General features: G+C 37.6%; 2 protein-coding genes across 6 annotated transcripts in view; one reads left to right on the forward strand and one right to left on the reverse strand.

The window, feature by feature from the left end:
* Positions 1-651: 651 nt before the first annotated feature.
* On the reverse strand, positions 652-5478 carry LOC116301987 (uncharacterized). 5 transcript variants are annotated; one of them, XM_031711163.2, is made up of 4 exons: positions 5053-5477; positions 3877-4102; positions 2412-2495; positions 652-1627 (listed from the first exon to the last, which is right to left on the reverse strand). In XM_031711163.2, exons 1-4 carry the CDS (start codon positions 5382-5384, stop codon positions 1451-1453), a joined length of 819 nt encoding a protein of 272 aa, XP_031567023.1. In that variant the 5' UTR covers positions 5385-5477; the 3' UTR covers positions 652-1450. The 5 variants fall into 5 exon arrangements, 2 of the variants coding, with proteins under 2 accessions (XP_031567023.1, XP_031567024.2); XR_016120188.1 differs by having other exon boundaries at positions 1508-1627; positions 1849-2495; XR_016120186.1 differs by having other exon boundaries at positions 1563-1627; positions 2412-3458; positions 5053-5478.
* A 268-nt stretch (positions 5479-5746) lies between these two features.
* LOC116301988 (dynein axonemal heavy chain 2) overlaps positions 5747-24491 on the forward strand; it is a 58645-nt gene continuing 39900 nt past the window's right edge. Inside the window, exons 1-39 of the mRNA XM_089032436.1 lie at positions 5747-6212; positions 6720-7065; positions 7783-7947; positions 8492-8730; positions 9272-9463; positions 9596-9733; positions 10002-10109; positions 10636-10812; positions 11100-11128; positions 11219-11348; positions 11945-12127; positions 12845-12922; positions 13325-13381; positions 13484-13563; positions 13968-14114; positions 14504-14660; positions 14991-15125; positions 15265-15369; positions 15568-15738; positions 16108-16236; positions 16847-16962; positions 17234-17329; positions 17555-17755; positions 17910-18066; positions 18283-18489; positions 18699-18992; positions 19694-19847; positions 20287-20393; positions 20550-20632; positions 20712-20805; positions 20892-20978; positions 21484-21564; positions 21666-21723; positions 22082-22242; positions 22608-22664; positions 23014-23112; positions 23190-23315; positions 23676-23786; positions 24173-24361. Coding sequence (XP_088888562.1) covers positions 5997-6212; positions 6720-7065; positions 7783-7947; positions 8492-8730; positions 9272-9463; positions 9596-9733; positions 10002-10109; positions 10636-10812; positions 11100-11128; positions 11219-11348; positions 11945-12127; positions 12845-12922; positions 13325-13381; positions 13484-13563; positions 13968-14114; positions 14504-14660; positions 14991-15125; positions 15265-15369; positions 15568-15738; positions 16108-16236; positions 16847-16962; positions 17234-17329; positions 17555-17755; positions 17910-18066; positions 18283-18489; positions 18699-18992; positions 19694-19847; positions 20287-20393; positions 20550-20632; positions 20712-20805; positions 20892-20978; positions 21484-21564; positions 21666-21723; positions 22082-22242; positions 22608-22664; positions 23014-23112; positions 23190-23315; positions 23676-23786; positions 24173-24361 — 5460 coding nt within the window. The 5' untranslated portion in view covers positions 5747-5996. The remainder of the gene's footprint in view (positions 6213-6719; positions 7066-7782; positions 7948-8491; positions 8731-9271; positions 9464-9595; positions 9734-10001; positions 10110-10635; positions 10813-11099; positions 11129-11218; positions 11349-11944; positions 12128-12844; positions 12923-13324; positions 13382-13483; positions 13564-13967; positions 14115-14503; positions 14661-14990; positions 15126-15264; positions 15370-15567; positions 15739-16107; positions 16237-16846; positions 16963-17233; positions 17330-17554; positions 17756-17909; positions 18067-18282; positions 18490-18698; positions 18993-19693; positions 19848-20286; positions 20394-20549; positions 20633-20711; positions 20806-20891; positions 20979-21483; positions 21565-21665; positions 21724-22081; positions 22243-22607; positions 22665-23013; positions 23113-23189; positions 23316-23675; positions 23787-24172; positions 24362-24491) is intronic.

Genomic DNA, 24491 nt, shown 5'->3' on the forward strand with positions numbered 1-24491 from the left:
TTTCTGTACAGGTGACATGTCAGATTTTCTGTGAGGGCAGGGACAACACAATAGCATAGCCAATTACTGTGGGCCCCGTGGTATTAGCACGGGCACTGAAGATGGTCGTCTCCAGTGGATCTTTTACATCCACCTCATACAGGGTTATATAGTGAAGACAGACGGGGCCTACAGTTTTAAGTCCTTGACTAAGATGACTCGAAAGTCTAACCATTCTTAGATGTAATTACAACGGCAGCACTTTCTCCTTGGATATTTTAAGACCCCCCGAGTGTTGGTCCCGCTGAGGCTTGAACCAAGACCCCCTGCACAACAGACCAATTCTCATACCAGCTGAACTAACCAGGTGGGTATGGCACAATCTCCAAAGAGGGAGTGACACAGGCAGACAAGTATTAGCCTGCGTCACATCTAGAATTTTCTTTGTAAATACGAAAATTTGGGATGTGACGCAGGCTAACAAGTATGTGCTTGATTTATAAACCTGTTTACATTGGGTATACTGTTTTCATATTTCAGACCATATGTAATTTTCTTGAGAAAAAGATTATTTGTTTGAGTTGTATCCATATTCATTTGTCTTCTCATGCACAGACGTTAAACAAAAAAAAAAAAACAAAAAAAAGCAATGACACAGCAAAACCAACAAAATCATCTCTGAGCAACCTTTATTTTTTCTCCAAATATGTACAAGTTAAAATCTTACCTATGACAGAGAGAATTTTAGGATAGAAAATGGAAATAAGAAGTTTCAAAATTTGATTTTTTGATTACAGTGTGCAAGAATTACTATTCCATGTAACGCACATACAAAATGCCTTGTCAAAAATCAAAGCATTTTGAATAATATCTATTCATAGTTTATCTATCATAAAATAAATTACCAAGATAGTACTCTAATCAAAGGTTTTACGAATGAACAGGGTGTATAAAACAACAGTAGAAGAAAAGCTTTGGATGAGCAGTTTTCATAATCTAAATGAGATTGTAATACCTTGAATATAAATCATTTCTTTTTTTAAGAAATATGTTGGAGTAACAACAGCCCCCTTCATAGTTCCCTGTTCAATCTTAAAAGGTAACTGTGCCTGTACATCGGAGCAAGGACGGCGGTGACCATGCAATGATAGAGTCCTTTTTCAACACCTTGGGCGATTATTCATAAGTCTCTATCAATACAAGGTCATGGCTGTTCTCACTTCCACTCGGGCACTGCTACCTTTCCAAATGAAAGGGGACTGTTTGATAATTCAACTTTAATTGGGAATTAGGAAGTTCACATGTACTATTTGAATTTTGCCAGAAAATTTTTCATTGCACACTCTCGTGACTTCTAGTAGCACAAAGAAAAATTCTCAAAAGAAATTATGAAGTGAGATTAGAAACCTAACTAGTGCAAAAGAACTAATAATTATTTCATACTTTATAGAAATTCGAAGAAAACCTTTCATTAGAGCATCCCTGCCTTGGACTTTACCCCAAAGGAAAGTCTTGGTCGGGCATTTTTGGTTTTATTTAAAATGATCTCTTGTGCTGCTTGTTCTTGTTTGCGAATCTCTCTTTCAAGTCTACTCTTTTGCTCATTTAGGATCCCTTTCTCTCTTACCATGGACAGTCTCTCCTCGGCCTATAAGGAATATTAGTATAGTGTCAATATCAACCAGAATATAATAGATTTTTATTGTTAAAGTGGAGTTAAACAACGTAAGAAGTGGCCTTATCGAATGTGCCTCGACATACATTATACACCTGACACACTTTACGTCCGCCCAATAGAATTCCAATTTTTTATTTTTTTTGAAGCTTTAACTCCTCCAAGCTGAGGTCTTTCATATATTTACTACTTACTTACGAACAAAATGGTTTCTCGTCATGAAAGAATGATAGCACACAGACAAAAAATACTAAAGAACAAACCAAACTTGGGCCTGGTTGGGTGTGTTTCACGGCCAACTTTACATCCCTGTACGTACCTTCAGATGTGATAAAATTGATACTTAGTAGGGTTTAGATATGATTAAAATGTTAGGGGGTCAACCTCTAACTGCTGTTATTGTGAGGTGAGCAGTGTTTGATGATTAAACATGCTCAATCTTTAAAGAAAACTATAAGAAAGAAAGCTATCACTACAAAATACTAGCTCATAAATGTTATGGACACTAAAAAATTTAGCTTTGCTTTGTTCCTCGTTAAGCATCCAGGTACAACGTCTCAAGGGTAAAATATCTTTGCAAGATTATGACAAAACAAGGAATAGCTATGAGGGCTGACAACAACACAAAGTTGAACTAAATTACTCTATTTCCAAATGATATGACCTTAAGAATTTAAAAAGACTGTTAGTAGATCTAATGTAACCAGTTACCCAACCTGCACACTTTGCAGGAGGCCCCAGACGTGTTCGTACTTACCAGCCTCTGCTCTGCTTCCTCAATAGCTTTTTGTTTTTCAGCAACTAAATTCTGAAGTCTTTCTCGCTCTTGCCGTTCTTCAGCCTGTGAAATAGTTTGAACATCATGAAGAAGAAGAACCCAACAAATTGATATGTGGAGTTGTATGTAATATTAATATATTTGCATTACTATTATCCTAGTTGATAATAGTTGGTTATAATCACAAGGGGATAGCTACATGTTGGAATAAAGTAATTGTGCTTTTTATGTTCCTACTACCAAGAGAACTTCTAATGTGGCTTTTACACTGTATATTTTAGTTTCCAACAAATCAAAGTTACAACAGTCTAAGTAGTATTCTACAACTGTCAAATCTTGCATACTGATTCATGTTTGGGAGTGCGTGCTTTATAAGAACACACAGCATGCATGCACGCTTTCAGCTGCAACATTCCTATCTAAAATAATGGTGATTGTAATTTGTATTTTATAAAAAATAAGATAACTTGCTTGCTGTGCTGTGTGCAGTTAATGAAGCACTTGGGGATATACACTTAAGAGGTGTAGAGAGGCACTCCGTGCGGCAGCGGGCCTATTTTCTATTTCTTCAATAATTGATTGACCTATTGATATTGAAAACTCAGACAGAGATCTAAAAGTTGTCAAGGCTTTAGGAACATGAAAATGAGCTAAAATATATAACACAAGTGCCCTGCACACCCTTGTGAAACATTTCTCCAAGTTTGATACTACTTTATGCATACGTACATGAATACGTTTTGGTTTAACAATCCCTAATGCGACTGGTTTCTCTGTATTGGCCATCAGCGTAGTGTCTAGATCTGCATCTTGCATTGCATGCCACTATTTAAGCTTCTCATAGTTTCTCAAGGAAATGTTTTTTTGTTTTACATGACATTGAGGCTGAGAGGTCAACCATGTCAAAACCTCTTTGATAGATTTTCTTTGATACAGTTTTATAAATCTTTCAAGTCTTTTGAACAAAATAAACTGTCTTTGTTTTATTCCAAAGCTGTATAGAATAATCCTGATGCCGCAATAGTCCTGTTGATGGAACTTTTGTGAAATATACATGTAGATATTCAACATGATTTGACTATGTTGAAAACATGAAGGGCAACTTCAAAGTGGCAGGTAGCAATCTCTGTCTTAAGTTTCTCCCATAATTCTGAAACTTTAAGTAATTTTCAACTCCATATTCCTCACCAAACACTTGCTTTAACAAACGGTTAGAATAAAAAAAATTTTGTGAATATGTTTCTTTGGGCCAAAAAACTCCTAGTCATTCTTTTCGTATATAAAAAAATATTGATTTTCATAAAAATATTCTATCTGTTAACAAGTTTTTAAGTGTTTATAGCTCAAGCTCTACAAGTAATTTGTACAGGAATATGGATGTTGACTTCTTGCCGAAATTGCCCAACATGTTCACCAACATTAATTTAAGCTCTAATGTCTTTACCTCTCTTTTTTTTAATTCTTCCATTTGTTCTTGTTTTCTCCTTTCGAATTCTTCAAGCATTTGTTTTTCCATGACTTTTTTAGCTTCTTCCACGCGCCTTAAAACTTCGCTGTCAATTTCATCTTTTCGTTTCGCCAACTCTTCTTCTACTCTCTTGGCTACCATCTCTTCGACCCTTTTCTGAGTTTCTTCCTCAATTAATCTTTGTTCCCTTTCAGCTGCCCGTCTTTAAAAAAAAAAAGATTCTTCACATCAATTACACATGCAAAATTAGAGAATAAAACAAAAAGATTATATCTCATGGAAAAGTAGAAATGTGCAGCTACCATTGCTGCATTTAATTTATTGTCATGTCTCAAGTTGTAGTCTTATATATTTGCTAAGCTCCTTGTAAGTTATTCTATACATATGTACAACCTTGATTTAATGATGGTAAACAATTTCAGTATAATAAGCTATCACTGACTTCCAAATTTGGTCTGCCATCGGTCAAGTTAAAATTCACATCTCCATACGTCAGTAGTTAGTCTATTCGACAGCCGAACTTTTGGTTGGTTAATCATGTAATAGTGACGGCAAGACTAAACAGGCATGAAATATCCTCTAGAAAGCTTAAGCATGATCAGCTTCCATTCTCATAATTAGCTGAAACTGTAATTCAAGAAAGAAATATTCCATACAAAGAAAACAGTATGTGGTAGCAAACCTAACTAGACATTCTGGAGTTCTTAAAAGTTTAATTGAATACATTAAACTTAGTGTAGATTTGAATTCTTTCTCTTTTTAAAGCAATAGTGAATATAAAATAAACAAACTCTTTTATATATTATTTCAAAACCAATTAGATATTGGTCGTACGACATCACAATAAACAAAAGAGAGAATATCATATTATGACGCCCTTAGCCACTTGTTTTCAATATCAAATTCAACTGTATTATTTTACAGCTTGGGTGCTGGGTTGTTAAAAACGTGGTCAGCTGAACTTGGCAATGAAAACAAACCGGGTTTAGTTTAGTATTACATATATACCGTGGTATCAAAATTCTTCAAGTCCTCAAATGTAGAAAAGTAGTGGAAATTAGATTCTCAGTGAGATCTTAAAAATAATTATTTTAACCTGCTAGTAATGAAGCTTAAGTTTTATACACAGGACTTCATAGTTTACAAGCTTACATTTTCCTTTGCCTTTCCATTTCTAATAGTCTCTCTTGATCTTCCTTCTTTCTCGTTTCATCGTCTTTCCTCTTAGGTATAGTACGTCCAAATCTATCTACACTAGGAGAACGGCTTCGACTTCGACTTCTCGAGTAACGATTCCTTCGTCTTCTCGGAGAAGATCGGTCTTTTCTGTTTAATGGCGACCGACTTCTTTGCCTCGAGCGAGAACGACTATGACTCTTTGAACCTCGCTTTCTGTACGTCCTATCCTTTCGTTTACGACGTGGAGATGTACTTCGACTCCTAGAACGAGATCTAGACCTTGATACGGACCTACTTCGAGGCATTTTGAAGAGAAAACAGGAGATTTTTGACCCCTCTTCCTTCTTCTTCTGAAGCTAAATGTGCTGTTCTCAGTGAATCTGTAATGCCCCCTTTATTTCATGTCGGGGACCCCCACAGAAATACCCCAAAATTCGCTTAAAAATTTGAAAATAAAAACCACAAAAAAACTATTCCTTTCATCATTAACAAAAAGAAAGAAGGAATATTTCGTAATAAAAGAAGAAATGAAATTAAAGAGTTCTAAATCTTTCGATTTTAATTTCAAGCCCAACATAAAAACAACGGGAATCCCGCGGGTATTTTGTTATATATGCGCGGGATCGTCCAGGCCTTCTTCAAAGTTGCTATAGAGACTAGTAATCAAGATGGCGGATTCTTGTGTTTGAAACCCTGTAAAAGTTTAACGATAAGTAACCAAGAGAGCCAGCTCTTGTATTATATTTAAGATATTTTTGTATACATCTTAATGTTTTGGCGCTTGAAAATAGCTAAATTGTACAGAGGAATTTTGCTTGATCAAGTTTGAAAGTTGGTGTTCATGGGATTGTCGTGTTGTTGACATCGTTTACTAAGACATTAAGCAAGAAAAGAAATACTGAAAAAGCAGAGTAAATATGGATCCTGAAGCCCAAGAGACGGGAAGTGTTAATTTAAGTACTGGAGATGATAATTCTGATACAAATGCATTGGAATCAAGTCAAGCTGTTTCTGAAAAACATAAAAATGGCAGCTCGTCACCATCCGAGAATGGAGTTGATGGAGAGAGAGGCGCTGTCGACGATCATGGAAGTACAGGCTCTGGAGGAAAAGAATTTGACCCTGCTGAAATGGTTATTTATTTCTTTTTCTTTATTTTATCGTATGCACTGTTATATATGAAAGTTAAACTCGTATATTTTCAAATTAGGCGGGAAGAAAACCCGCCTTCTCTCAATCATTTAGTTGCAGAAGTGCTTGACGTCTTTTAACAGGGGCAACATTTCTTTGTCCTCCCCACCGCCACAGCTACTGTAATTCAAGTTATTTTGATGTTTAATTCATTGCGTACCAAATATTCAATGGTTCTTTTATTTCGGTTGTGCATTTTGAGAAATTGAGCAGCCACAATTAGGAATACCCCTCCCCCCTTAATTTTTGACAGGATGATAGATTTGTGCAGTGCCGTTACTACGTTGGATGAGTGTCCAAAGATTTTCACTAGATAATTTTAGCATAGAAATAGCTTTATAGTCATATAATAATAATGATAATAATAAATATGTTCTTATATAGCGCATTATAGACTCTCAATGTGCTAATCTAATAATTTTATCTCATAAAGTGATTTTTTTAAATAGATCTCAATGATTAAAGAAAGAGTAACATTGAGCTCCTTAACATCAGACCTCTGGACAACAGAACATGATGATACCATACTAAAATTCATTAACGATCCTAACTTACAAGTACTTGTTGCATATATGGACAAGCTTCTTGGACTACAGGTATCAACCTCAATACCTCCGCATCAAGTTGAAGAGCTAACTTACATTATACGATCAGAAGCAGCCATTCTCACTGCTGAAAACCTGGAAAAAAACCTCCAGTTTGGCACAGTTCATATGAATTATGTGGAAGGTTTACTGCGATTGATGTCAAATCTTTATGGGCCATTGTTTTTTGGAAAGATGAATTGGCCAGATAGTATCCTTAATTATACTGCATATCACAATTTATTGTTATATTGATTCAACTTACTACGTATACTGTAATTGGTTGAGAACTGTGCTTTATTAGTGAACAGAGTATAGAACTGACACCATTTATCTCCACAGCCAGGTTTGCAAAGAATAATTATGAGGAAAGAGTACTGAAAAATTATACAAGATTTTCCTACTATATAATAAACCAAATAGGGCAGCATTTTGTTCGCTTACAACCTGCATCCCATGTTTCATTGATTACCTACTTCTAAAAAATATCCAACTAGTTGGTTGATAGCTAAACTAAAGCTACTTACAGAACCAAAGTCCGTCAGTATAGTTATACACCTATTTAAAAAAACATCATTGCTAAGTGCAAAGGGCAATAGGTCATTCCAAGATGGAATTGTTTTCGTCAGCTATGAACAACATTGAATAAGTCTCAACACTAAGGTTCATGTTTCTCATGGGAATAAGAAGCAGAAACACAAGTCATTCCAGCTACTCTTGGATCTTGGAATGACCTATTGTACTGTATCTTCTATTGCTTTTCGCCTATCATCTATTGTCTACTGCCTTTGATGATGACACATTCAAAAAAATAAGTGTAAATCTTTATTTAAGTTTTCTTCTTGTTTACTTATAGTTTAGTGGGTTTAGTCGTTAAATTAACAGATGATAACTTTCAAGTCACTTGTTCCTTGACTCGTATCACTAGGCATCAAAAATGACTTTTCAGCCCAGGTTCATAAGTTCATGGCTAATCTAACAGACACCAGATACAAGATGCAGGGGAAAACAGTCTTATATGTACCAAATGAAAATACTCATCTCTCTAAAGAAGCAGCGGCAAAAAGCAAGGAGTTTGTCCAAAGACTAGAAAGTAAGCCTTCTGCTGCTGCTGTTGTTATTGTACACATACAGTAGATGCTGCTGTTGCTGATGTTGTTGCTGTTGTTGCTGTTGCTGTTGTTGAGCACTGATGTTGATGATGTTGTTGCTGATGTTGTTGCTGCTGGTTTTGTTGCTCTGCTGCCAATGTTGCTATTGCTACTGTGTTGCTGCTGCTGCTGTTGTTGATGCTGCTATAGTTGTTGCTGTTGTTATTGCTGCTGTTATTGCTGATGCTTTTGTTGATACTCTTGTTGCTGCTAATGTTTTTTCTGCTGTTGCTGCTGTTGATATTGCTGCAGCTGCTGTTGCTGCAGCTGCTGTTGCTGCTGCTGATATTGCCGCTGCTGATGTGTAGTTGTTGCTGCCACCTGCTGATGTTCTTGTTGTTGCTTCTGCTGATGATGTTATTGCTGTGCTTGTTATTGTAGTTGTTGCTGATGGTGGTGGTGGTGGTGCCATTTGTACTGTATGTTGTACTTTTGTTTCTGTTTAATTAAAATTGTGTAAATTAATTAAACCATTTTATTACCCAGCTGCAATGATTCACTGGACAAGGCAGATCAAAGAGGTACTCAGTAGCCAGGATAACTTTGAGACAGCCGAGAACTCTGGTCCTCTGGAAGAAATAGAGTTTTGGAGAAGCCGATGTGCTGATCTCTCAGGAATCAGTGAACAGTTGGACAAGCCTGGGGTCATGAGGATTCAAAGTATCCTAGAACTGTCAAAGTCCTCTTATGTTGCTCCATTCCTGAAACTCTCCAAGCAAATACAGGTACCTTAATTAATGGCCTTGCCACACAAAAACCATACACTGTTTAGACTTATAGTAATTTATAGCTTGGGAGGTGCTCAATGTACTGTAGACTGAATTTTAAGACAATTTTTTTTGTCAACCTCATGTTCGCACTTTTTCACGTTTATATTTTGAAAGAGCTCTTCCCTCTTGGAGGACACGTTATTAAATAAACTATTATTATCAAAATCATGAATAATTCATGAGGAAAACAACAGAAATCACAGCCGTGAAGAGTGTTGTAAATCTGATACAAAACTGTGTTCATTTGCATAAACTTTAAGTTGGATTTTCTTGGCCAAATTCACTTTAATTTTGAAAATTTTAGTGAAACACAAAGGAACTAACCTAGACGTCTGATAAGTCATATAAAGTATTCGTGTCCGTGTTGTATCAGATATACAATCACTCGGCTACGCTTCGTGGTTGTATATCTGATACAACACGGCCACTCATACTGTATATATTACTTATAACCCCCTTTGAAAATCTACTATAGTTTTGTGTTTTATTTTAACAGAATGGATCAGCCCAGGCCCAAAGCAATCTCAAATTTCTTTCAATCCTGAAAGCACCTTGTGAGGATCTTGCACAAGCTCAGCCTAAAGACATTCCTCCAATGCTCCCAAAGATCTTGAACAGCATTAGAGTGATATGGGTGAACTCTGAACATTACAACACTGCAGAAAGACTTACTGGACTCTTGAGAAAGGTCTGCATTAAGAGAATAAGCCATTAAGGGTTATTAAATGTTTTAATCGTCAATTAAGGATTGGATTCGTTGATTAATCATCAAGTAATCATCAATTAATCATCAATAAATGATTGCATTTGTTTAAATTAGGTGAGTAATGAGATAATCAAGAGATGCAGCACAAAGATTTGTCTGGATGACATTTTCGACGGTCGCATAAGAATAAGCATGTTAGGACTGCAGGAAAGCATAGAATGCTGTGAAGCCTGGAAGGAAATCTATGAAAAGGTATATATGTTTACCAAAAAGTATTCCCGCACTTGCATTTTAGTTCAAAGGATGACTTATAATAATGTCATGATGCCACAAGGGTGGCGCAAGTAAATTTGGAGAAGGAAGTAAAGTAATGTCATAGTTTATCATGTTCTTGCCCAAATTCTTCCTGGTTTACCCCCATAAAATCTCTAGATTTGTTTTTAAAGTTTTCCTGAAAACCTCAAAAAAATTAATTTGTTCTGCATTATTTTCATTTTAAATATTTCTTTTTTTATTCCAGATAAGAAGAATGCATGCCAAATTGTCTGGTCACCTTTGGATTCTTGACCAAAGCAGTATTTTTGCACAAGTTGATGCATTTGTACAAAGATGCAAGGACCTTCTTGAGGTAAATAATGGATATAATTGGCCTTTCACCATATGACCTTCTCTCTACCCAAGGTTAAAAATAAAGACATTGGTCAAATGACAATATCTGGAAAAAATTGGCACTTTTCTGGTCAAGCTCCTCCTGACAGGTTACATTGAGTATATATAATATGGCCAGTTATTATGTCTAGAACATCCTACCCCAGGGCCGGGTTGTTCAAAGCTGGATTAGCGCTAATCCAGGATTAACTGTATAGGTCTTATTAAGAATTAACCCAGGATTAGCACTAATCGGGCTTTGAACAACTGGACCCAGGAATTAAAATAATTGCGGGTCATTGGACGATGTCCAGCCAGTATTTTAATTTGTCCAGTCAAATCTTTGCATTGTCTGTCATTTTGACATTTTGATTTGGACCAGCATCTGACCTACCACTGACCACCCCAAAGGTATGATCATACCTATTTCTTCTGATTTCAAATGTATGAGACACTGAAGATGGAAGAAAGTTGAATATTACAATTGGGTTTCCCTTACTTTTTAGGTTTGTGAAGGTCAAATGCACTTTGCCAGAATGTATGATGGTGAAAAGGCTCCACTGCCTTGCTTCCATGGAGTGAGAGGACCAGAAATTGTCAGAAGTCTGCTGGAGATTGAAGCAACATTTGAGAAGAACCTACAGATTCTCAAAGCTGTCAAGAAAACGATTCTCGATGTTAAGGTATAAAGTAGTGAGCATCTTGTTAGTTAACTCTCTTTTGTTTTCTCTTTTGTTTTCATCTAGTCATTAATCACTTATGCATAAAGTTTTTCCAACCAAATGTTGAGAAAATAATTCTTTGTTCAAGTTATATCCATATTCATTTGTCTTCTAATATGCAACCGTTAAACAAAGAAATGATTCTCTAGGGAATAACACATGGGCTAAAATAAATTACTTACACCCAAGCTAAAAAGGTCTTACTATTAATTTATTAATTTTTTTTTTGAAACATTTCTTATTTTTAGGCAACGACTTGGCATGATGATTTTAACAGGTAAACATACATCTAATATTGATCTTAATTTTTTTGCCTGAATCCCAAAGGATATTATATGAATGAAAATGCACATTTTTCATTGGACAGATTCCGAGCTGGAGTCAAGGATTTAGAAGTAATGGTTCAGAACCTGATTGCATCAGCATTTGAGAGTGTTACAACAGTACAAGAAGGGCTAGAGATTTTGGATATTTTCCAGCATCTGTCTTCTAGAGAGGTAATTAATTATATGTTCTAGTGGGGGTAGGGGTGGGGGGGGGGGGGTTGATTGAAAAGGGAATATTGATATAGTATAAAGTTAGGTGGGTGGGTAGGGTAGGAAGTTTCTTTAATGTTTATAATGATTGTGTAGTTCCAGAAATCATCCATACCCTCCAAGGAGGAATTTGGAATTTCCAAGAGGTGGGGGGGGGGGGGGGGGGGGGGATGAAGGAGGGGGGCAGAGGAGGGGGGACATTCAGAGAGAAAAACACAGAATCCTTAAGGTTGTATAGAATAAATTGGAATTTACAGGGGTAAGGGGGTCTGGGGGTCTTTAAAAAAATCCTCCATCGGGGGTATGGATAATTTCTTGAACTACACATTGCAGAAAATAACACAGCTGAGGGTGGCACAGTAACATGTGTTTGCAAAACTCAAGAGTGTTAACAGTTTTTTTTTCTTAAATAATTATCTAAAACTCTCTTGCTAGCAGCTCCACAAGATTTTTTTCTTCTTATTTTTCCTTCCTTTTTTTAGCAGTACCACAAGATAGTGATTACATTAAAATAATAGATATGTCAAATAAACCAACAATCAATCAATTGATTTCAGGCTATCAGAAGAACCATAGACAAGAAGACTGTAGAGGTATTTCAGCTGTTTAACGAAGAGTTAAATCTGGTCAAGAAGGAGTTCAACACCAAGACAGTTGATCTACCTGCCATGTACCCTAAGTATGCTGGATCAGCAAGCTGGGCTAGAATGCTAAGAAGAAGAATAGATAAACCCATGGAGGTTAGTTTATGTTGATCAAGTGCGTTGTTACCTTAAGCTTATGGTGCTGTTGTCATACATTTTGGTGTTCTTCATGATTATGTCATCGTTCTTATTAATGTTACTGCTATTGCTGTTATTGACTGGGTTAATGAAAGTGCTTATATCACCTAATTCAATATTTTCAGTATGGAATCTACATGGAGTGAATAGTTGAATGGTAAAAAAAAATCCATAATTTGAGTGATGCACCTTGGAGATTTCAAAATTTATATTTCCAAGATATGCTAATGAGTGTGATGTCAATTAAACATCCTGTATAAAAGCATCAATGTCTTTCTCAGGGTTTATAGAAAAGGTTATTGCAAATTAATTTTCTCATAGTTATCAGTGTTTCAATTTACAAATGATAAACAATAAACTCAAATTCCTATAATGACATCACACTCATTGGTTAGCATACTGGAAGTATAAACCTTGATATCTCCAAGATGCATCACTCAAATCAAATATAAGTATTTTACTATTCAACTATTCACTTTATGTAGAATCAATACTGAAAATATTAGGTTAGGGGGTATAGGGACTTCATGGGCATATCTATATGGTCTGTAAGTTTAGCTCAATTAATTGAACACACAATCAAGTGGAAGAAAAGACACTCTGTGGAATCCACTGTTCATTCCCATTATTGAATGCATTGACTAAAACATGTAAACTATGTATACTTTTTGATAGGTTCTTGACAAAGCTTTCTTCTTGCCCCAAATTGGTTCTGGTGATGAGATTAGAACCCAGTATCAGCAGCTGGCTCAGGTATTATGCCTTGATAATAAAACCAAAGATTTGAAATGTCCAAATAGTATATTATTCTGCCTTAATCATTGTCATTAATGAGATTTGGATGCGCACTCCGACCAGAAACAAATCCAGCATGAAGTGCTAAGGATGTGCCAGGGTCGACATCAACCCAGCTCAAACAGGGTGGGTAGGTGGGTGCCACACATAGTTCGGCTATCTTGTTCAACCACGCCAAAGCACACGTTCTTTACTTAAATATCAGTTCCCAACCAATGAGCAACCCCTTCCAATCCCCAGGGACCGGAAAGTACATGGGAATGCTATTAATTATTATAATTGCGGCAGAATATTAATATCCAATGACTTTGCATAGTTTAATTATGAGGATTTAAAATTAATCATAAAATCCCTTTTTAGGCTCTAGATGAGTTTGTCAGAAAAACCTTCAATGAATGGACTGCAACTGTGGACAAAGTAAGTGTAATGCTTGGTGGGGTTCCCATAATGACGTATGCTGATAGATACTATTGTTTTGTACCTGCTCATAAATGTCATATCTGATTCATTACTAACTAGGAATCAGCTAAACTTCTTGAAATTCCTCTGATGAAGAGAAACCAAGAAAGAACTGGAACCCTTGATCTCAACTTTGACAAGTAAGTTTTTGTTTATTGAAGAATTAATGACTTGATGGTTGTTGATGCAAGTGTTGAGGAGGCGGAGGAGGAGGAGGATGATTATGATGATGATAATAAACTTTATTTATAGAGGATAACACTTGACAGTAATATTAACTGATAAACTTGTGGTCCTTGGGACCACCATTAATGTAGTCATCAGAGCCACATGAAGGTCTAACCATTTGCAGATGTAATTACAAAGGCAGCACCTTCTCCTCATTTATTTTAAGACCCTGAGTGTTGGTCCGGCAAAGGCTTGAATCACAACCTCCCGCACAACAAACTGGCGCTCTTACCAACTGAGCTAACCGGATGGCGGTGATGATGGTATAAATTATATACTATACCTCTCTTACTGAATTTCTTTCAATATCGTTTAGGATTTTACTCAAGCTTATCAATGAAATCCACTACTGGGAGAAACTGATGTTTGAGACACCTCACTATGTGTCTGAGATGTACCAGAAGAAGGAAGACCTAAGAATACTGAGAGAAAATGTCTTACTTGTTATCAGAGACTACAACAGGTTAGTGCAGACTAATACCAGGGATTAAAATGATGGCCGGTCAGTTGCCAGTCGTAATGACCATTCAAATTAGTTTGCACACAGTCATTATAAACTCCTTCGTAGCTCAATGTTACTGGTCAAAATGACCAGCAAGGGAAAAATGTGACTGGACAAAATCCAATCCTGGCCAGGCATATGACTGGCCATTAAATTTGGCACTGTGAGAAGTCAATCTTCTGAATGGTGGATTTCACAGTTGTCAGAAGTTGGTTATATTTGCATTGGAATGACTTATTAGCCTCACTTACATACCTTCAAAATATAAGAATATCTGAATCAGCTGTATTAACATCTATTCAATGGCTGGTAGTATCGTTGCTTATGTTCAACATATCATTTTTGTACAGGATTATAGCAGTGTTGTCTCCCGAAGAACGCAGTCTTTTCAAAGAGAGAATTCGCTCACTGGACAAAAAGATTCATCCAGGTCTAACCAAGCTGACATGGGCTTCCAAGGGCATATCAGATTACTTTATTGGCGAATGCAGAAACAACTGCAGCAAGGCAAGTGTAGCATGTATTCCAGTAACGATGAGAAATATAGTCACACCGTTGCTGTAAAGTGCCCTTACTTATGACTTGAGGGTACACCATATTTTTTCTAGTCTTAGGGCCATAGCCACCGGTATGGTTGGTCCAGTTTCAACCAAACCAACTTTCGGGGGAAAAATATAAGAAAAATAATAAAAAAATGTAAGAAAAACCGAAAACCCTCAAAAATCCAACCAATCAGAAATTTGTGGCTACAGCCTGAGTCTGCAAGACAACATACAGTTAGTACAATGAAATCATTGCTGCACAGTTTTGAAGAATATGTTAATGCTGATTTGACAGGTCCAAGGTATAGTTGATGACTACAAGAACGCTAACCTGTTGATATCCAAGAACTGTGTGAAGATCAGTGAGATGCTTCTGGTCAAGATTGATGGCAAGAGGGTGTATGACAACCTGGAGTTTGAAGATGAACAGGTATAGTGTCATCAAGTGTTTTTAATCAACCTCATCCATTCAACTGGAATTTAGAACTGTTGATTTGTGATAAATGCGGATGGAAATACTCTTCTCATTAAAATAATATTAATAAAATAATTTCAATCTATTTTTCCAGAAAAATCACATGTCCATAATCCAAACGAGACTTCAAGTGACTCACATGGATATCGTGGGAACCATGAAAAGTACCTATGAAGTATTCAAGAACGATGGACAAGAGGTGATAGAAGTTTTTAAAATAAATGTTTCTGCAACCTCCATCAGATTTATCTGGGGTTTGGTATTCATTGATAAAAATAAACTCCCTAGACTTTCTTAGCAGGGACTGATGTAGCGGTTGGTTCGGGGGCTCACTCTATATTTAGAAAATCTTTAGCTCTTTGATAACCAATCGTGTAATTTTTTGTTTTGATTCAAGGTTCAAGCTCATTGGTTACGCTACACAGAGAAGATAGACCGTATGGTAGAAGAGGCCTTTAGATTAAACGTCAAATGGTCTTTACAAGAACTTTCCAGAGCCATCAATGGTGATGGTAAAAGTATCCCTAACCCATTACTGAGGGTCAAAGTTGTGCTGGAAGGCGACAAGGTAAGACAGGACTTACAACAAAATGCACAACGTCTTGTAGATCACAATAGATCAAGGGCGGATCCGGGGGGAGGGGGGGGTTGAAGCCCCCCTTCAGCAAGAAAATAAACTGAAGAATTAGATGCTTTTTTTATTGTTTTCCGTATTGTTGGCAGAAGAAACTTAATTAGCCCCCCACTAAAATCAATTAGCCCCCCCCCCCCTAAAATTTTGGCTGTATCTGCCCTTGAAGATGGGAGAGTAGAAGAAAGCAAATGGCAGAGAACAACACTTGTCCAAAAAACAGTGCTTGAAATACTAGGAAATCAATAGAATTTACTGTACAATCAGAAACTATTGTCTAATGTACTTGACTCTTTTCACGCCTAGGTGGAGTTCTCGCCCACTTTAACTAAGCTAGCCAGTATGATGGAACATATCGCCAGCTCCCTGACAACTTGTCTCTCAATATTCAAACGGTTGCCAGACCTTCTCGCCAAAAAGAAATCTTCCAAGGAGGTGAGGCAGTATTACACAAGCACCGGAGGGGGGGAGTTGCACCAGGGGGGTTGCACCAGGGGGGATTTGCAGGCACGGAGGGGGAGTTTAAGCCTTAGGCCCCGTCCACATGTATCCGGAAATTTTTTTTACCGCATTTTTTTTACGGATACGGGCTGCGTCCACACGTGTCCGCAAATTTTTGTGTCGGTATCCGCAAATTTTAAGAAAACGGACACGTGTGGACGGTGAAAACGATACGAATACGCTGCGTGTGGACGCAAATATTTTCGTATCCGCGAAAAATAATTTGCGGATACAAAAATTTCCAGATACGTGTGAAAGGGGCCTTATAGTATATATCTTTGGATGGCAACAATATCCAATCAGGGAAAAAGAGATTTGAAAAAGGAAAGTTACATTTTACTTCCCTATCAAAGGTCTTTCAATCCACACACACACAAAAAAGAAGTCAAAAATTTGATCGTAGTGGCACTTTCAATAAATTTCCTCGGACACGATCAAGATTTGAAGTTCAAAAGTACGTGCCATCCTTAACTTGAATTATTGCATTTTCTCCTCCTGCGTGATATCTATGGTGATTCTAAACAAGAGTATTTGTTTCTTATAGCCTGTACACATTATCATTGAACGAGATGACGAGACCAAAAAGATCCAAGTTAGTATCAAGACGGGCATGTCAGCTAATGCTTCACATCTACAGTCATACCTCAGCACATGGGACACGTAAGTACCAACAAATGCGCCACAGATTTCATGCTGCGCATAAAAGAAAAGTCTAATCAGCCAAATGTGTCGTAACCGTAACTGTGTCGGTACGAATGCCCTGCAAGTAAACATGGATGTACTGAAATTACAGGATAAATGGGATAGATTGTGCCAGATGTTTGGATAAACAGGGATCGTTACTAGTGCTGTGTTGTTAATTCTGAGTGTGTCTTGTACAGGGCCTAGGTGCACCGAGTTCACATATCTTTATGTAAACACTTTTTTCTAGGTATCGTGAAATCTGGGAGATTCAGAAGGATGCGTTCATCAGGAGATATCAGCGACTAAATCCACCCGTGTCTTCATTTGATGCAGATATTGCTCGGTAAACATCAAAACCTTATTAACACATGACTGTAAACGAATTTCATATCGTCAATGCAGTAGTCGGCCCTTTGGCAAAGGTTGTTGCAAAAATAAATTTGAACAATAAAGAACTGTTGATATAAAAACGACAAGAATTCATATAACAATGTATACATTATATACCCAAGCTTTATGGTATTCCTATTCTCACTATAACTATCACACTCTTAATTCTTATTCCCAGGTATACTGAGATCGCTAACAACTTCCAGAAAGAGGAGACAGTCTTGAACATTGATTTTGTCATGTTAGATTGTTCACCCCTTAAGTTTGCATTGCTAAGTCACTGCAATGAATGGCAGAGCAAGTTTACTACACTCCTGCGTGAGATGGCCAGTCAGAAGCTGATTGAGCTCCATAACTTCCTGAAAGAGAATGCTAAGAAGTACGTGTTGTATAGAATAATAACGGAGGCTTTCATTTATTAGCACCTGGGGGAGGGGGGGTGGGCAAAATTGTAAGGGAGCTACGTTATTACAATATGTAATGTATCATCGTAGTATATCAATCATTCCTACTTACAATTCATTTCTTCCCAGATTAAGCGCACCACCAGAGAACTTAGATGAACTGGGTGAGAGCCTTGCCCTTTTAGAGCGGCTCCAGAACGACCTGAAGAATATCGAGGCCAAATTCCCTCCTCTTCATGAACAGTTTCTTATTCTCGAGAAATACGAAGTGCCCATACCTGAAGAGGTAAGACCACATAACATGAAAATAGAAAAAGTGCGTAAGTGACAGAGAACGCCAATCATCATTTTGCCCTCAATTCACGTGGAAATGAATTGTAGAAGTTTTGAACATGAACGTTATCGCGAGGTGATGGTTTAAAAATACACATCTTCTATCCTTCTCTTTCATATTGCTTATCATCCTTGCCTGACAAATGTTGCCTAAACACCCTTCTTCCAGGTGCAAGAGATGCTTGATCAGTTGAGCGGTGAGTGGGTGTCGTTCCAGCAGTGCTTGATTGACAGCGATATCATGTTGAAGAAGAGCAAAGAGAAATTCAAGACGGGTCTTATTATTTCATCTGAGGAGTTCAAGAAGACTGTTGGTGGCCTGTTTGAGGAGTTCCAGACAAAGGGTCCATTTAGCAGTGCCATTGCAGTCAAAGATGTAAGTAATCGTAGTAATTTAATAACTGGGTTGCCTGTGGCTTAGGGGCAATGGGGCGAGGGTGGCTGTGTGTGTGTGTGTGTTAAGGGGCGGGGAGGTTGTATAACATGGTCCTTTCTGGTATGCACTGGAAGAAGCTCATACAAACTTGTACGTGCGTTTTGAGAACGAACAGAGAACACTAACATTACTCTATATTATACGTCCAGGCACTAGATCAAGTCAAACAATATCATGAGCAAGTCCACAGCCTCAAGAACCAAGAAACAACTTTGCGCCGTGGTTTAAACATATTCAAGATAGAACAAGCACCATCTAAAGATCTCCAGGGATTGGAGAAAGATCTGGAGCATCTTGAACAAATCTGGTCTATTACTAGTGAATGGGAAGGTCTCTGGGACACGTGGAAAGGTGGTCGTTTTACCGAGTTGGTCACTACAGATATGGAGATGACCTCGCAGACGTTATTTAAGAGACTGAATAAAACCATTAGGGAAGTTAAGGTTAGTGGAGGATTGAATTTCATTCTTCTATCTTTTCTTGATTTTTATTAAATTTCATTTTTTCCCCTTTTTTTGTTGTTGTTGGTGCAACAATTTTGTAATTCTCAGGACGTGTTTGAGGTTCTGTCCTTTTTTTCCATTTATGTTTATTTTTCTCGTATTTTCAAATCATTTATGTTAGGAAATTAGTATCCTATCTGATAAAATTATCGTATTATATTCCATGAATAGAATATGGACATCTGCGATTCCATCAATTCCTTAACCTTCTCCCATTCTTTCATTCTTTCCATCCCATATTTTTAAATACCATTATGGTTTCATATTCCCAGGACAAGAATTGGGACATCTTTCTCCCATTCATTCATTCATTCCATCCCATATTCATTATTGTATCATATTCCTAGGACAAGAATTGGGACATCTGCGATTCAATCTATTCCATCACCTTCTCCCATTCATTCATTCTTTCCATCCCATATTCATTATTGTATCATATTCCTAGGACAAGAATTGGGACATCTGCGATTCCATCAATTCCATCACCTTCTCCTATTCATTCATTCTTTCCATCCCATATTCATTATCGTGTCATATTCCCAGGACAAGAATTGGGACATCTGCGATTCAATCAATTCCATCACCTTCTCCCATTCATTCATTCTTTCCATCCCATATTCATTATCGTATCATATCCCTAGGACAAGAATTGGGACATCTGCGATTCAATCAAGTCTCGTATCGAGCAGTTCAAGAGAACCATGCCACTCATTCAGGACCTTAAGAACCCTGCTATGAGAGAAAGACACTGGAATCAGATCAAGGGAGAAGTACAGAAACCATTTGATCAGAATGGTAAGGAATTATCCTTTGGATTTGGGCCTGATATTAAGCATGAGTGGAGTTTGTTAGATCTCCATTGATTTGAGGGTTTTCCTTAGGTTTTCTGGTTTTTTTCCCTCCGCAAAACCTCACACGCTCAATTTCAATTTATAACAATCTTTGAATTAGCTGTGTCCTACTCCTGACTTAGGTTAACCGAGAGCTTGATAAATAGAGGTTATCAGTATGTAACAAGTCAAATACTAACCAACATCATTTTATATATATTATTGATATATGCACTATAATTTGATATTTTGCGTTTTCTGGACCAATCAGAGCAACTCAAACATGTACTCCAGCCAATCAGAGTGCTTTAATATGACACTCTTATTTCGTTCCTTACCCTTACATAACTTGTCCTCGTCCTGGTAGTGCCTCGTAACTTGGTGTTTTCTATCATTGTTTTTAGCTGATGACTTTACCCTGGAGAAAATTATTGAGCTTGGTTTGGATCAGTTTGTTGATAACATCAGTGATATATCTGGTGCAGCAAGCAAAGAGTTGTCTATAGAACAAGTAAGCTGTGCTGTAAAATATAATGGGGTGTGATGGAGGAGGGGTAGGTGGGTCAGTTTGTTGATAACATCAGTGCAGCAACGAAGACCTGCATATGATACAAGTAAGTCAGTACTTTGATATTCTTCTGACTTTGGTCCAAAAATTCATTTTTAGGCCATTGCTGGTATCGCACAAGCTTGGGAACAAATTAATCTTGATATCGGTCCGTACAAAGATCGTGGACACTTCAAACTCAAGTAAGTTCTTCTCTGTATAAGTAGAATTGATGTAGTGAATCCTGAATACGCTCTTATCACTCTTTATTGATGTTACCAGAGCCACAGATGACGTCTTCCAGCAGCTGGAAGACAACCAAGTCACACTGTCGACCATGAAAGCATCCAGATACGTCAAAGCCTTTGAAGCTGAGGTAATACAACAGATCCTATGGAGATACTTTTGTCGATAACCGTTCATAGTCACCCGGAGAAAATAACTCATTCATTTTCATTCCAGGTCGATAAATGGGAAAGAACTCTGTCTCTAATCCTGGAAGTGATAGAGATGATCCTGACTGTACAGAGACAATGGATGTACCTTGAGGTAAACGCATAATGTCAGTGCAATGATAATATTAAAAAGGATGATGTATTTATTGCCGTAGTTTTATCTATTTACTCCTGATGGTCAGTAAAAGCAATAAAGATGATTATCATGATGTTTCCAATGTTGAGCATGAATGATAATGATGTTGGTATTCAGGGGCGTAGTCAGGGGGGCAGCCAGGGGGCAAGGGACCCCTCGCTACCCCCTATCCTCACGCGATGTAGTCACGCGATGTCCTGTAAACGGGTCCCGCCAAGGCAAAATCCTAACTACCCCCTAGTATTTAGCGATAATAAGTTGTGGTGAATGAAGTGAATGATGATTATGAAAATCAAGCTGTTGATGGTGAATGATGACGATGCTAAACTTAATGAGAAATACTGTTGGTGATAATAAAGTAGTGGTATTATCATAATAAAAGTAAAGATGATTGATGGGAACGATAGAGTGATTGTGAACTGTGATTTTTTTCATTATAAATTTATTATTTTTTGATTAACAGAACATTTTCCTCGGGGAAGACATCAGAAAACAGCTTCCGAGAGAATCGGCAGAGTTTGACGATGTGAACGCACACTGGAAGGTACGAACATATTGAAGTGTCATATACTTTCTACGCGCATTCTAACAATAGGCAATCTACCCTGTTCCTAAGTCTAATGTATTGGTTTTTAATTATCTTAGGTTATCATGCAGCGGTTGAACAAGGACCCCAACGCCCTCAGAGGAACTCACCATGAAGGTAAAGGGAAGAACTTCCATGAATACATCCCGTGGGAATCCCGCTAGGAGTTTAGTTATTTCGTATCACACCACTGTGAAAATGCTTCATATATGTAAGTTAAAACTGATATGCCCTCAGAGGACATCACCATGAAAGTGAAAAGAGGAACTTCCACTTCTAAATCCCGAGGGAATCCCGCTACGAACTTATTTCTTTTGTGACGCCCTCAGAGGAATTCACCATTAAGAACTCCCATTTGTGCATCCCGAGGGAATCCCGCTAGGAGATTAGTTTCCTTCGCGGTGTCAAACCACTGGAAGTTCATGTATATAACTTGATTCTGATGAAGGCTCTGTTATTTTTCTTATCTTTACAGGTCTTCTAGAGAGATTGAATGAGATGAACACTAAACTGGAAGAGATCCAGAAGTCTTTAGACATGTACTTGGAGACTAAAAGACAGATCTTCCCTCGGTTTTACTTCCTGTCTAACGACGATCTGCTGGAGATTCTTGGCCAGTCCAAGAACCCAGAAGCTGTAAGTTGACATCTAGGGTCATGATTTTACTACAGTTAAGAGAGACCTCCCTATTAACCTCTTTACCTTTTTGCGTAATATTTTCCCATTTCATACCACGTGTCATTTTCTTCAAATTTTCTTCGTTTGAATTGCATCATATTCATGTGTCTTCTCTCGTGCAACCCTTGAATAAAGAAATTATACTCTACGGAATGAAGCGTGGTCTGCTACTCTAGGGAAATGAAATGGGAAAACATTGCGCCCAAGATTATTGTCGATAATTATCTATTGTCGATGGCCCACTTTAGGTTTCTCTTTTGGTGATGGAGTTATATGTCATTTAACATTCCTCGTTAATGTAACCTACATTGATTCACCTTTAGGTTCAAGCGCATCTTAAGAAGTGTTTCGACAACATAAGGTCCCTCAAAATGGCAAAGGTAAGTACGTTTATTTTAATTGCTGGAATTCAATCAGCTGAAAAAAATCTTAGAACTCATTATTTGCAATCTCCAAATCGGCGCCAAACACTGACCACCATGTGCTGTCAGCCAGAATCAATTAATTAGTCTTTCCGTGGTTGAGGAAAACTGGGTCGAGTTGGCATTGCAGTGCATTGTGGGGCTTTTTAGGGGCGACTATTCGAGTGTCGAACAATTTGAGCAAATTTCAAAATCTTAGGAATGCGTTGTTTTATACATTTGTTTCTACAGCCCTAGTTCATGAAATTATTTTCTTTGCTTCATTAATGGATTTATTTATCCATTCCCCTATTATTGTATTTCATAGATGGGCATCACTCAAAAGACGGAGGCAGTTGGTATGTACTCTGCTGACGGTGAATATGTGGAGTTTGGTCATTCGGTTCTCCTGGAGGGTCCTGTGGAGGTATGTATCCAGTGATCGATGGAATGATGAGTGGATGAATTAATGGATAGTGGATTAACAATCATTCCATCTTTCAGGCATGGCTGTGTGACGTTGAAAGAAGCATGAGGTGGACACTGAAGGAATTACTGAAACACTGTCGACTGGCTTTGAAGAAGAACTTAAGCAAGAGAGATAAATGGATCAAAGAATGGGCAGGACAGGTAAAAACCTGTGCAGTACTCTTGTGTTTTGGAAGGATGACTAACAGAGAGACCATAGCAAACATTGCCGACACAAGGAATGAAAGTAAAAATTATACTCACAAGGCATAGCGCACTGTTTCTCACTCCACTGCAAATCCTTTTTATCTTTTTGTCTTTTTGTCATTTTCATCTTATGAGTTTTGGAAGTATGACTACCAGAGAGGGCATTGAAAACCTTATAACAAAAATGGAACCAAAACGCTTTTCTTTTAAACACGAAGGACATACCACATTTTTTTCCACATTGTTTCTCACTTCATCGCAACTCGTTTTATCTGTATGTATTTTATTAACGAGATGTGGTGTGTTTTGTTGCAGTTAACGATCACGTCCAGTCAAATCCAGTGGACCAGTGACTGTAATAAAGCACTGAGTAGCACTAAGGAACGAGGGGACAAAAAGGCATTGAAGAGCTTCAAGAAGAAACAGGTAAAACAGATACTAGAGAAAAACGTTTGTGCATGCGTGCCTTTCAGCACGTTATCTAAGAGTTTTAGTGAGAAAATAAATGTTCGTTTTTTTCGAGTATACAAAAACTTTCGTGAGCACACTTTTGTGATATCAAGATACTGTATTAATAAAGACAACTATGAAAGAATGTTACAAAAACTTTCGTGAGCACACTTTTGTGATATCAAGATACTGTATTAATAAAGACAACTATGAAAGAATGTTAAAGTTTTGGCATTTTGTGATGTCCATTTGTCAGGCATGTTTGAAAGTCGAAACCCGGAAGTCGTTTTTCCATTCCATTGACGTCACACGTCAAACGTTCTATTTTGATATGGTTGCAAATTGTATTTTCTTTTCCATAGGTTTCGATGCTTAATAAATTCTCCGAAATGATTCGTGGTAACCTAACCAAGCTTCAGCGTCTTAAGATCGTTGCCTTGGTAACCATCGAGGTCCATGGCCGTGACGTCATCGAGAAGCTCATCAAATCAGGATGTAGTAACGTGTCTGCGTTTGAATGGCTCAGTCAGTTACGTCTTTACTGGGACAAGGTATGGATATTAGGAATTTTGTGGCTACCTTAAAAGAGCATGCATGTCACTGTCACGTGAGTAAGATATATGACGTCATACGCAACCTTAGCTTTGCTTGTTTATATTGACATTTACTGAGCGTTTTTAC

Source organism: Actinia tenebrosa, unplaced genomic scaffold (assembly GCF_029948245.1).
Source record: "Actinia tenebrosa isolate PJP-AT-01 unplaced genomic scaffold, QUT_ActTen_1.0 PGA_scaffold0__85_contigs__length_37466705, whole genome shotgun sequence".
Lineage (NCBI taxonomy): Eukaryota > Metazoa > Cnidaria > Anthozoa > Actiniaria > Actiniidae > Actinia > Actinia tenebrosa.

Coding starts and splice junctions, on each gene's coding strand:
- LOC116301987 (XM_031711163.2), bottom strand. CDS start 5,384: ATGCCTCGAAGTAGGTCCGTATCAAGGTCTAGATCTCGTTCTAGGAGT. Junction 4,103..5,052: donor ATGGAAAGGCAAAGGAAAAT/GTAAGCTTGTAA, acceptor TTTTTTTTAAAG/ACGGGCAGCTGAAAGGGAAC. Junction 1,628..2,411: donor AGGAAGCAGAGCAGAGGCTG/GTAAGTACGAAC, acceptor TATTCCTTATAG/GCCGAGGAGAGACTGTCCAT.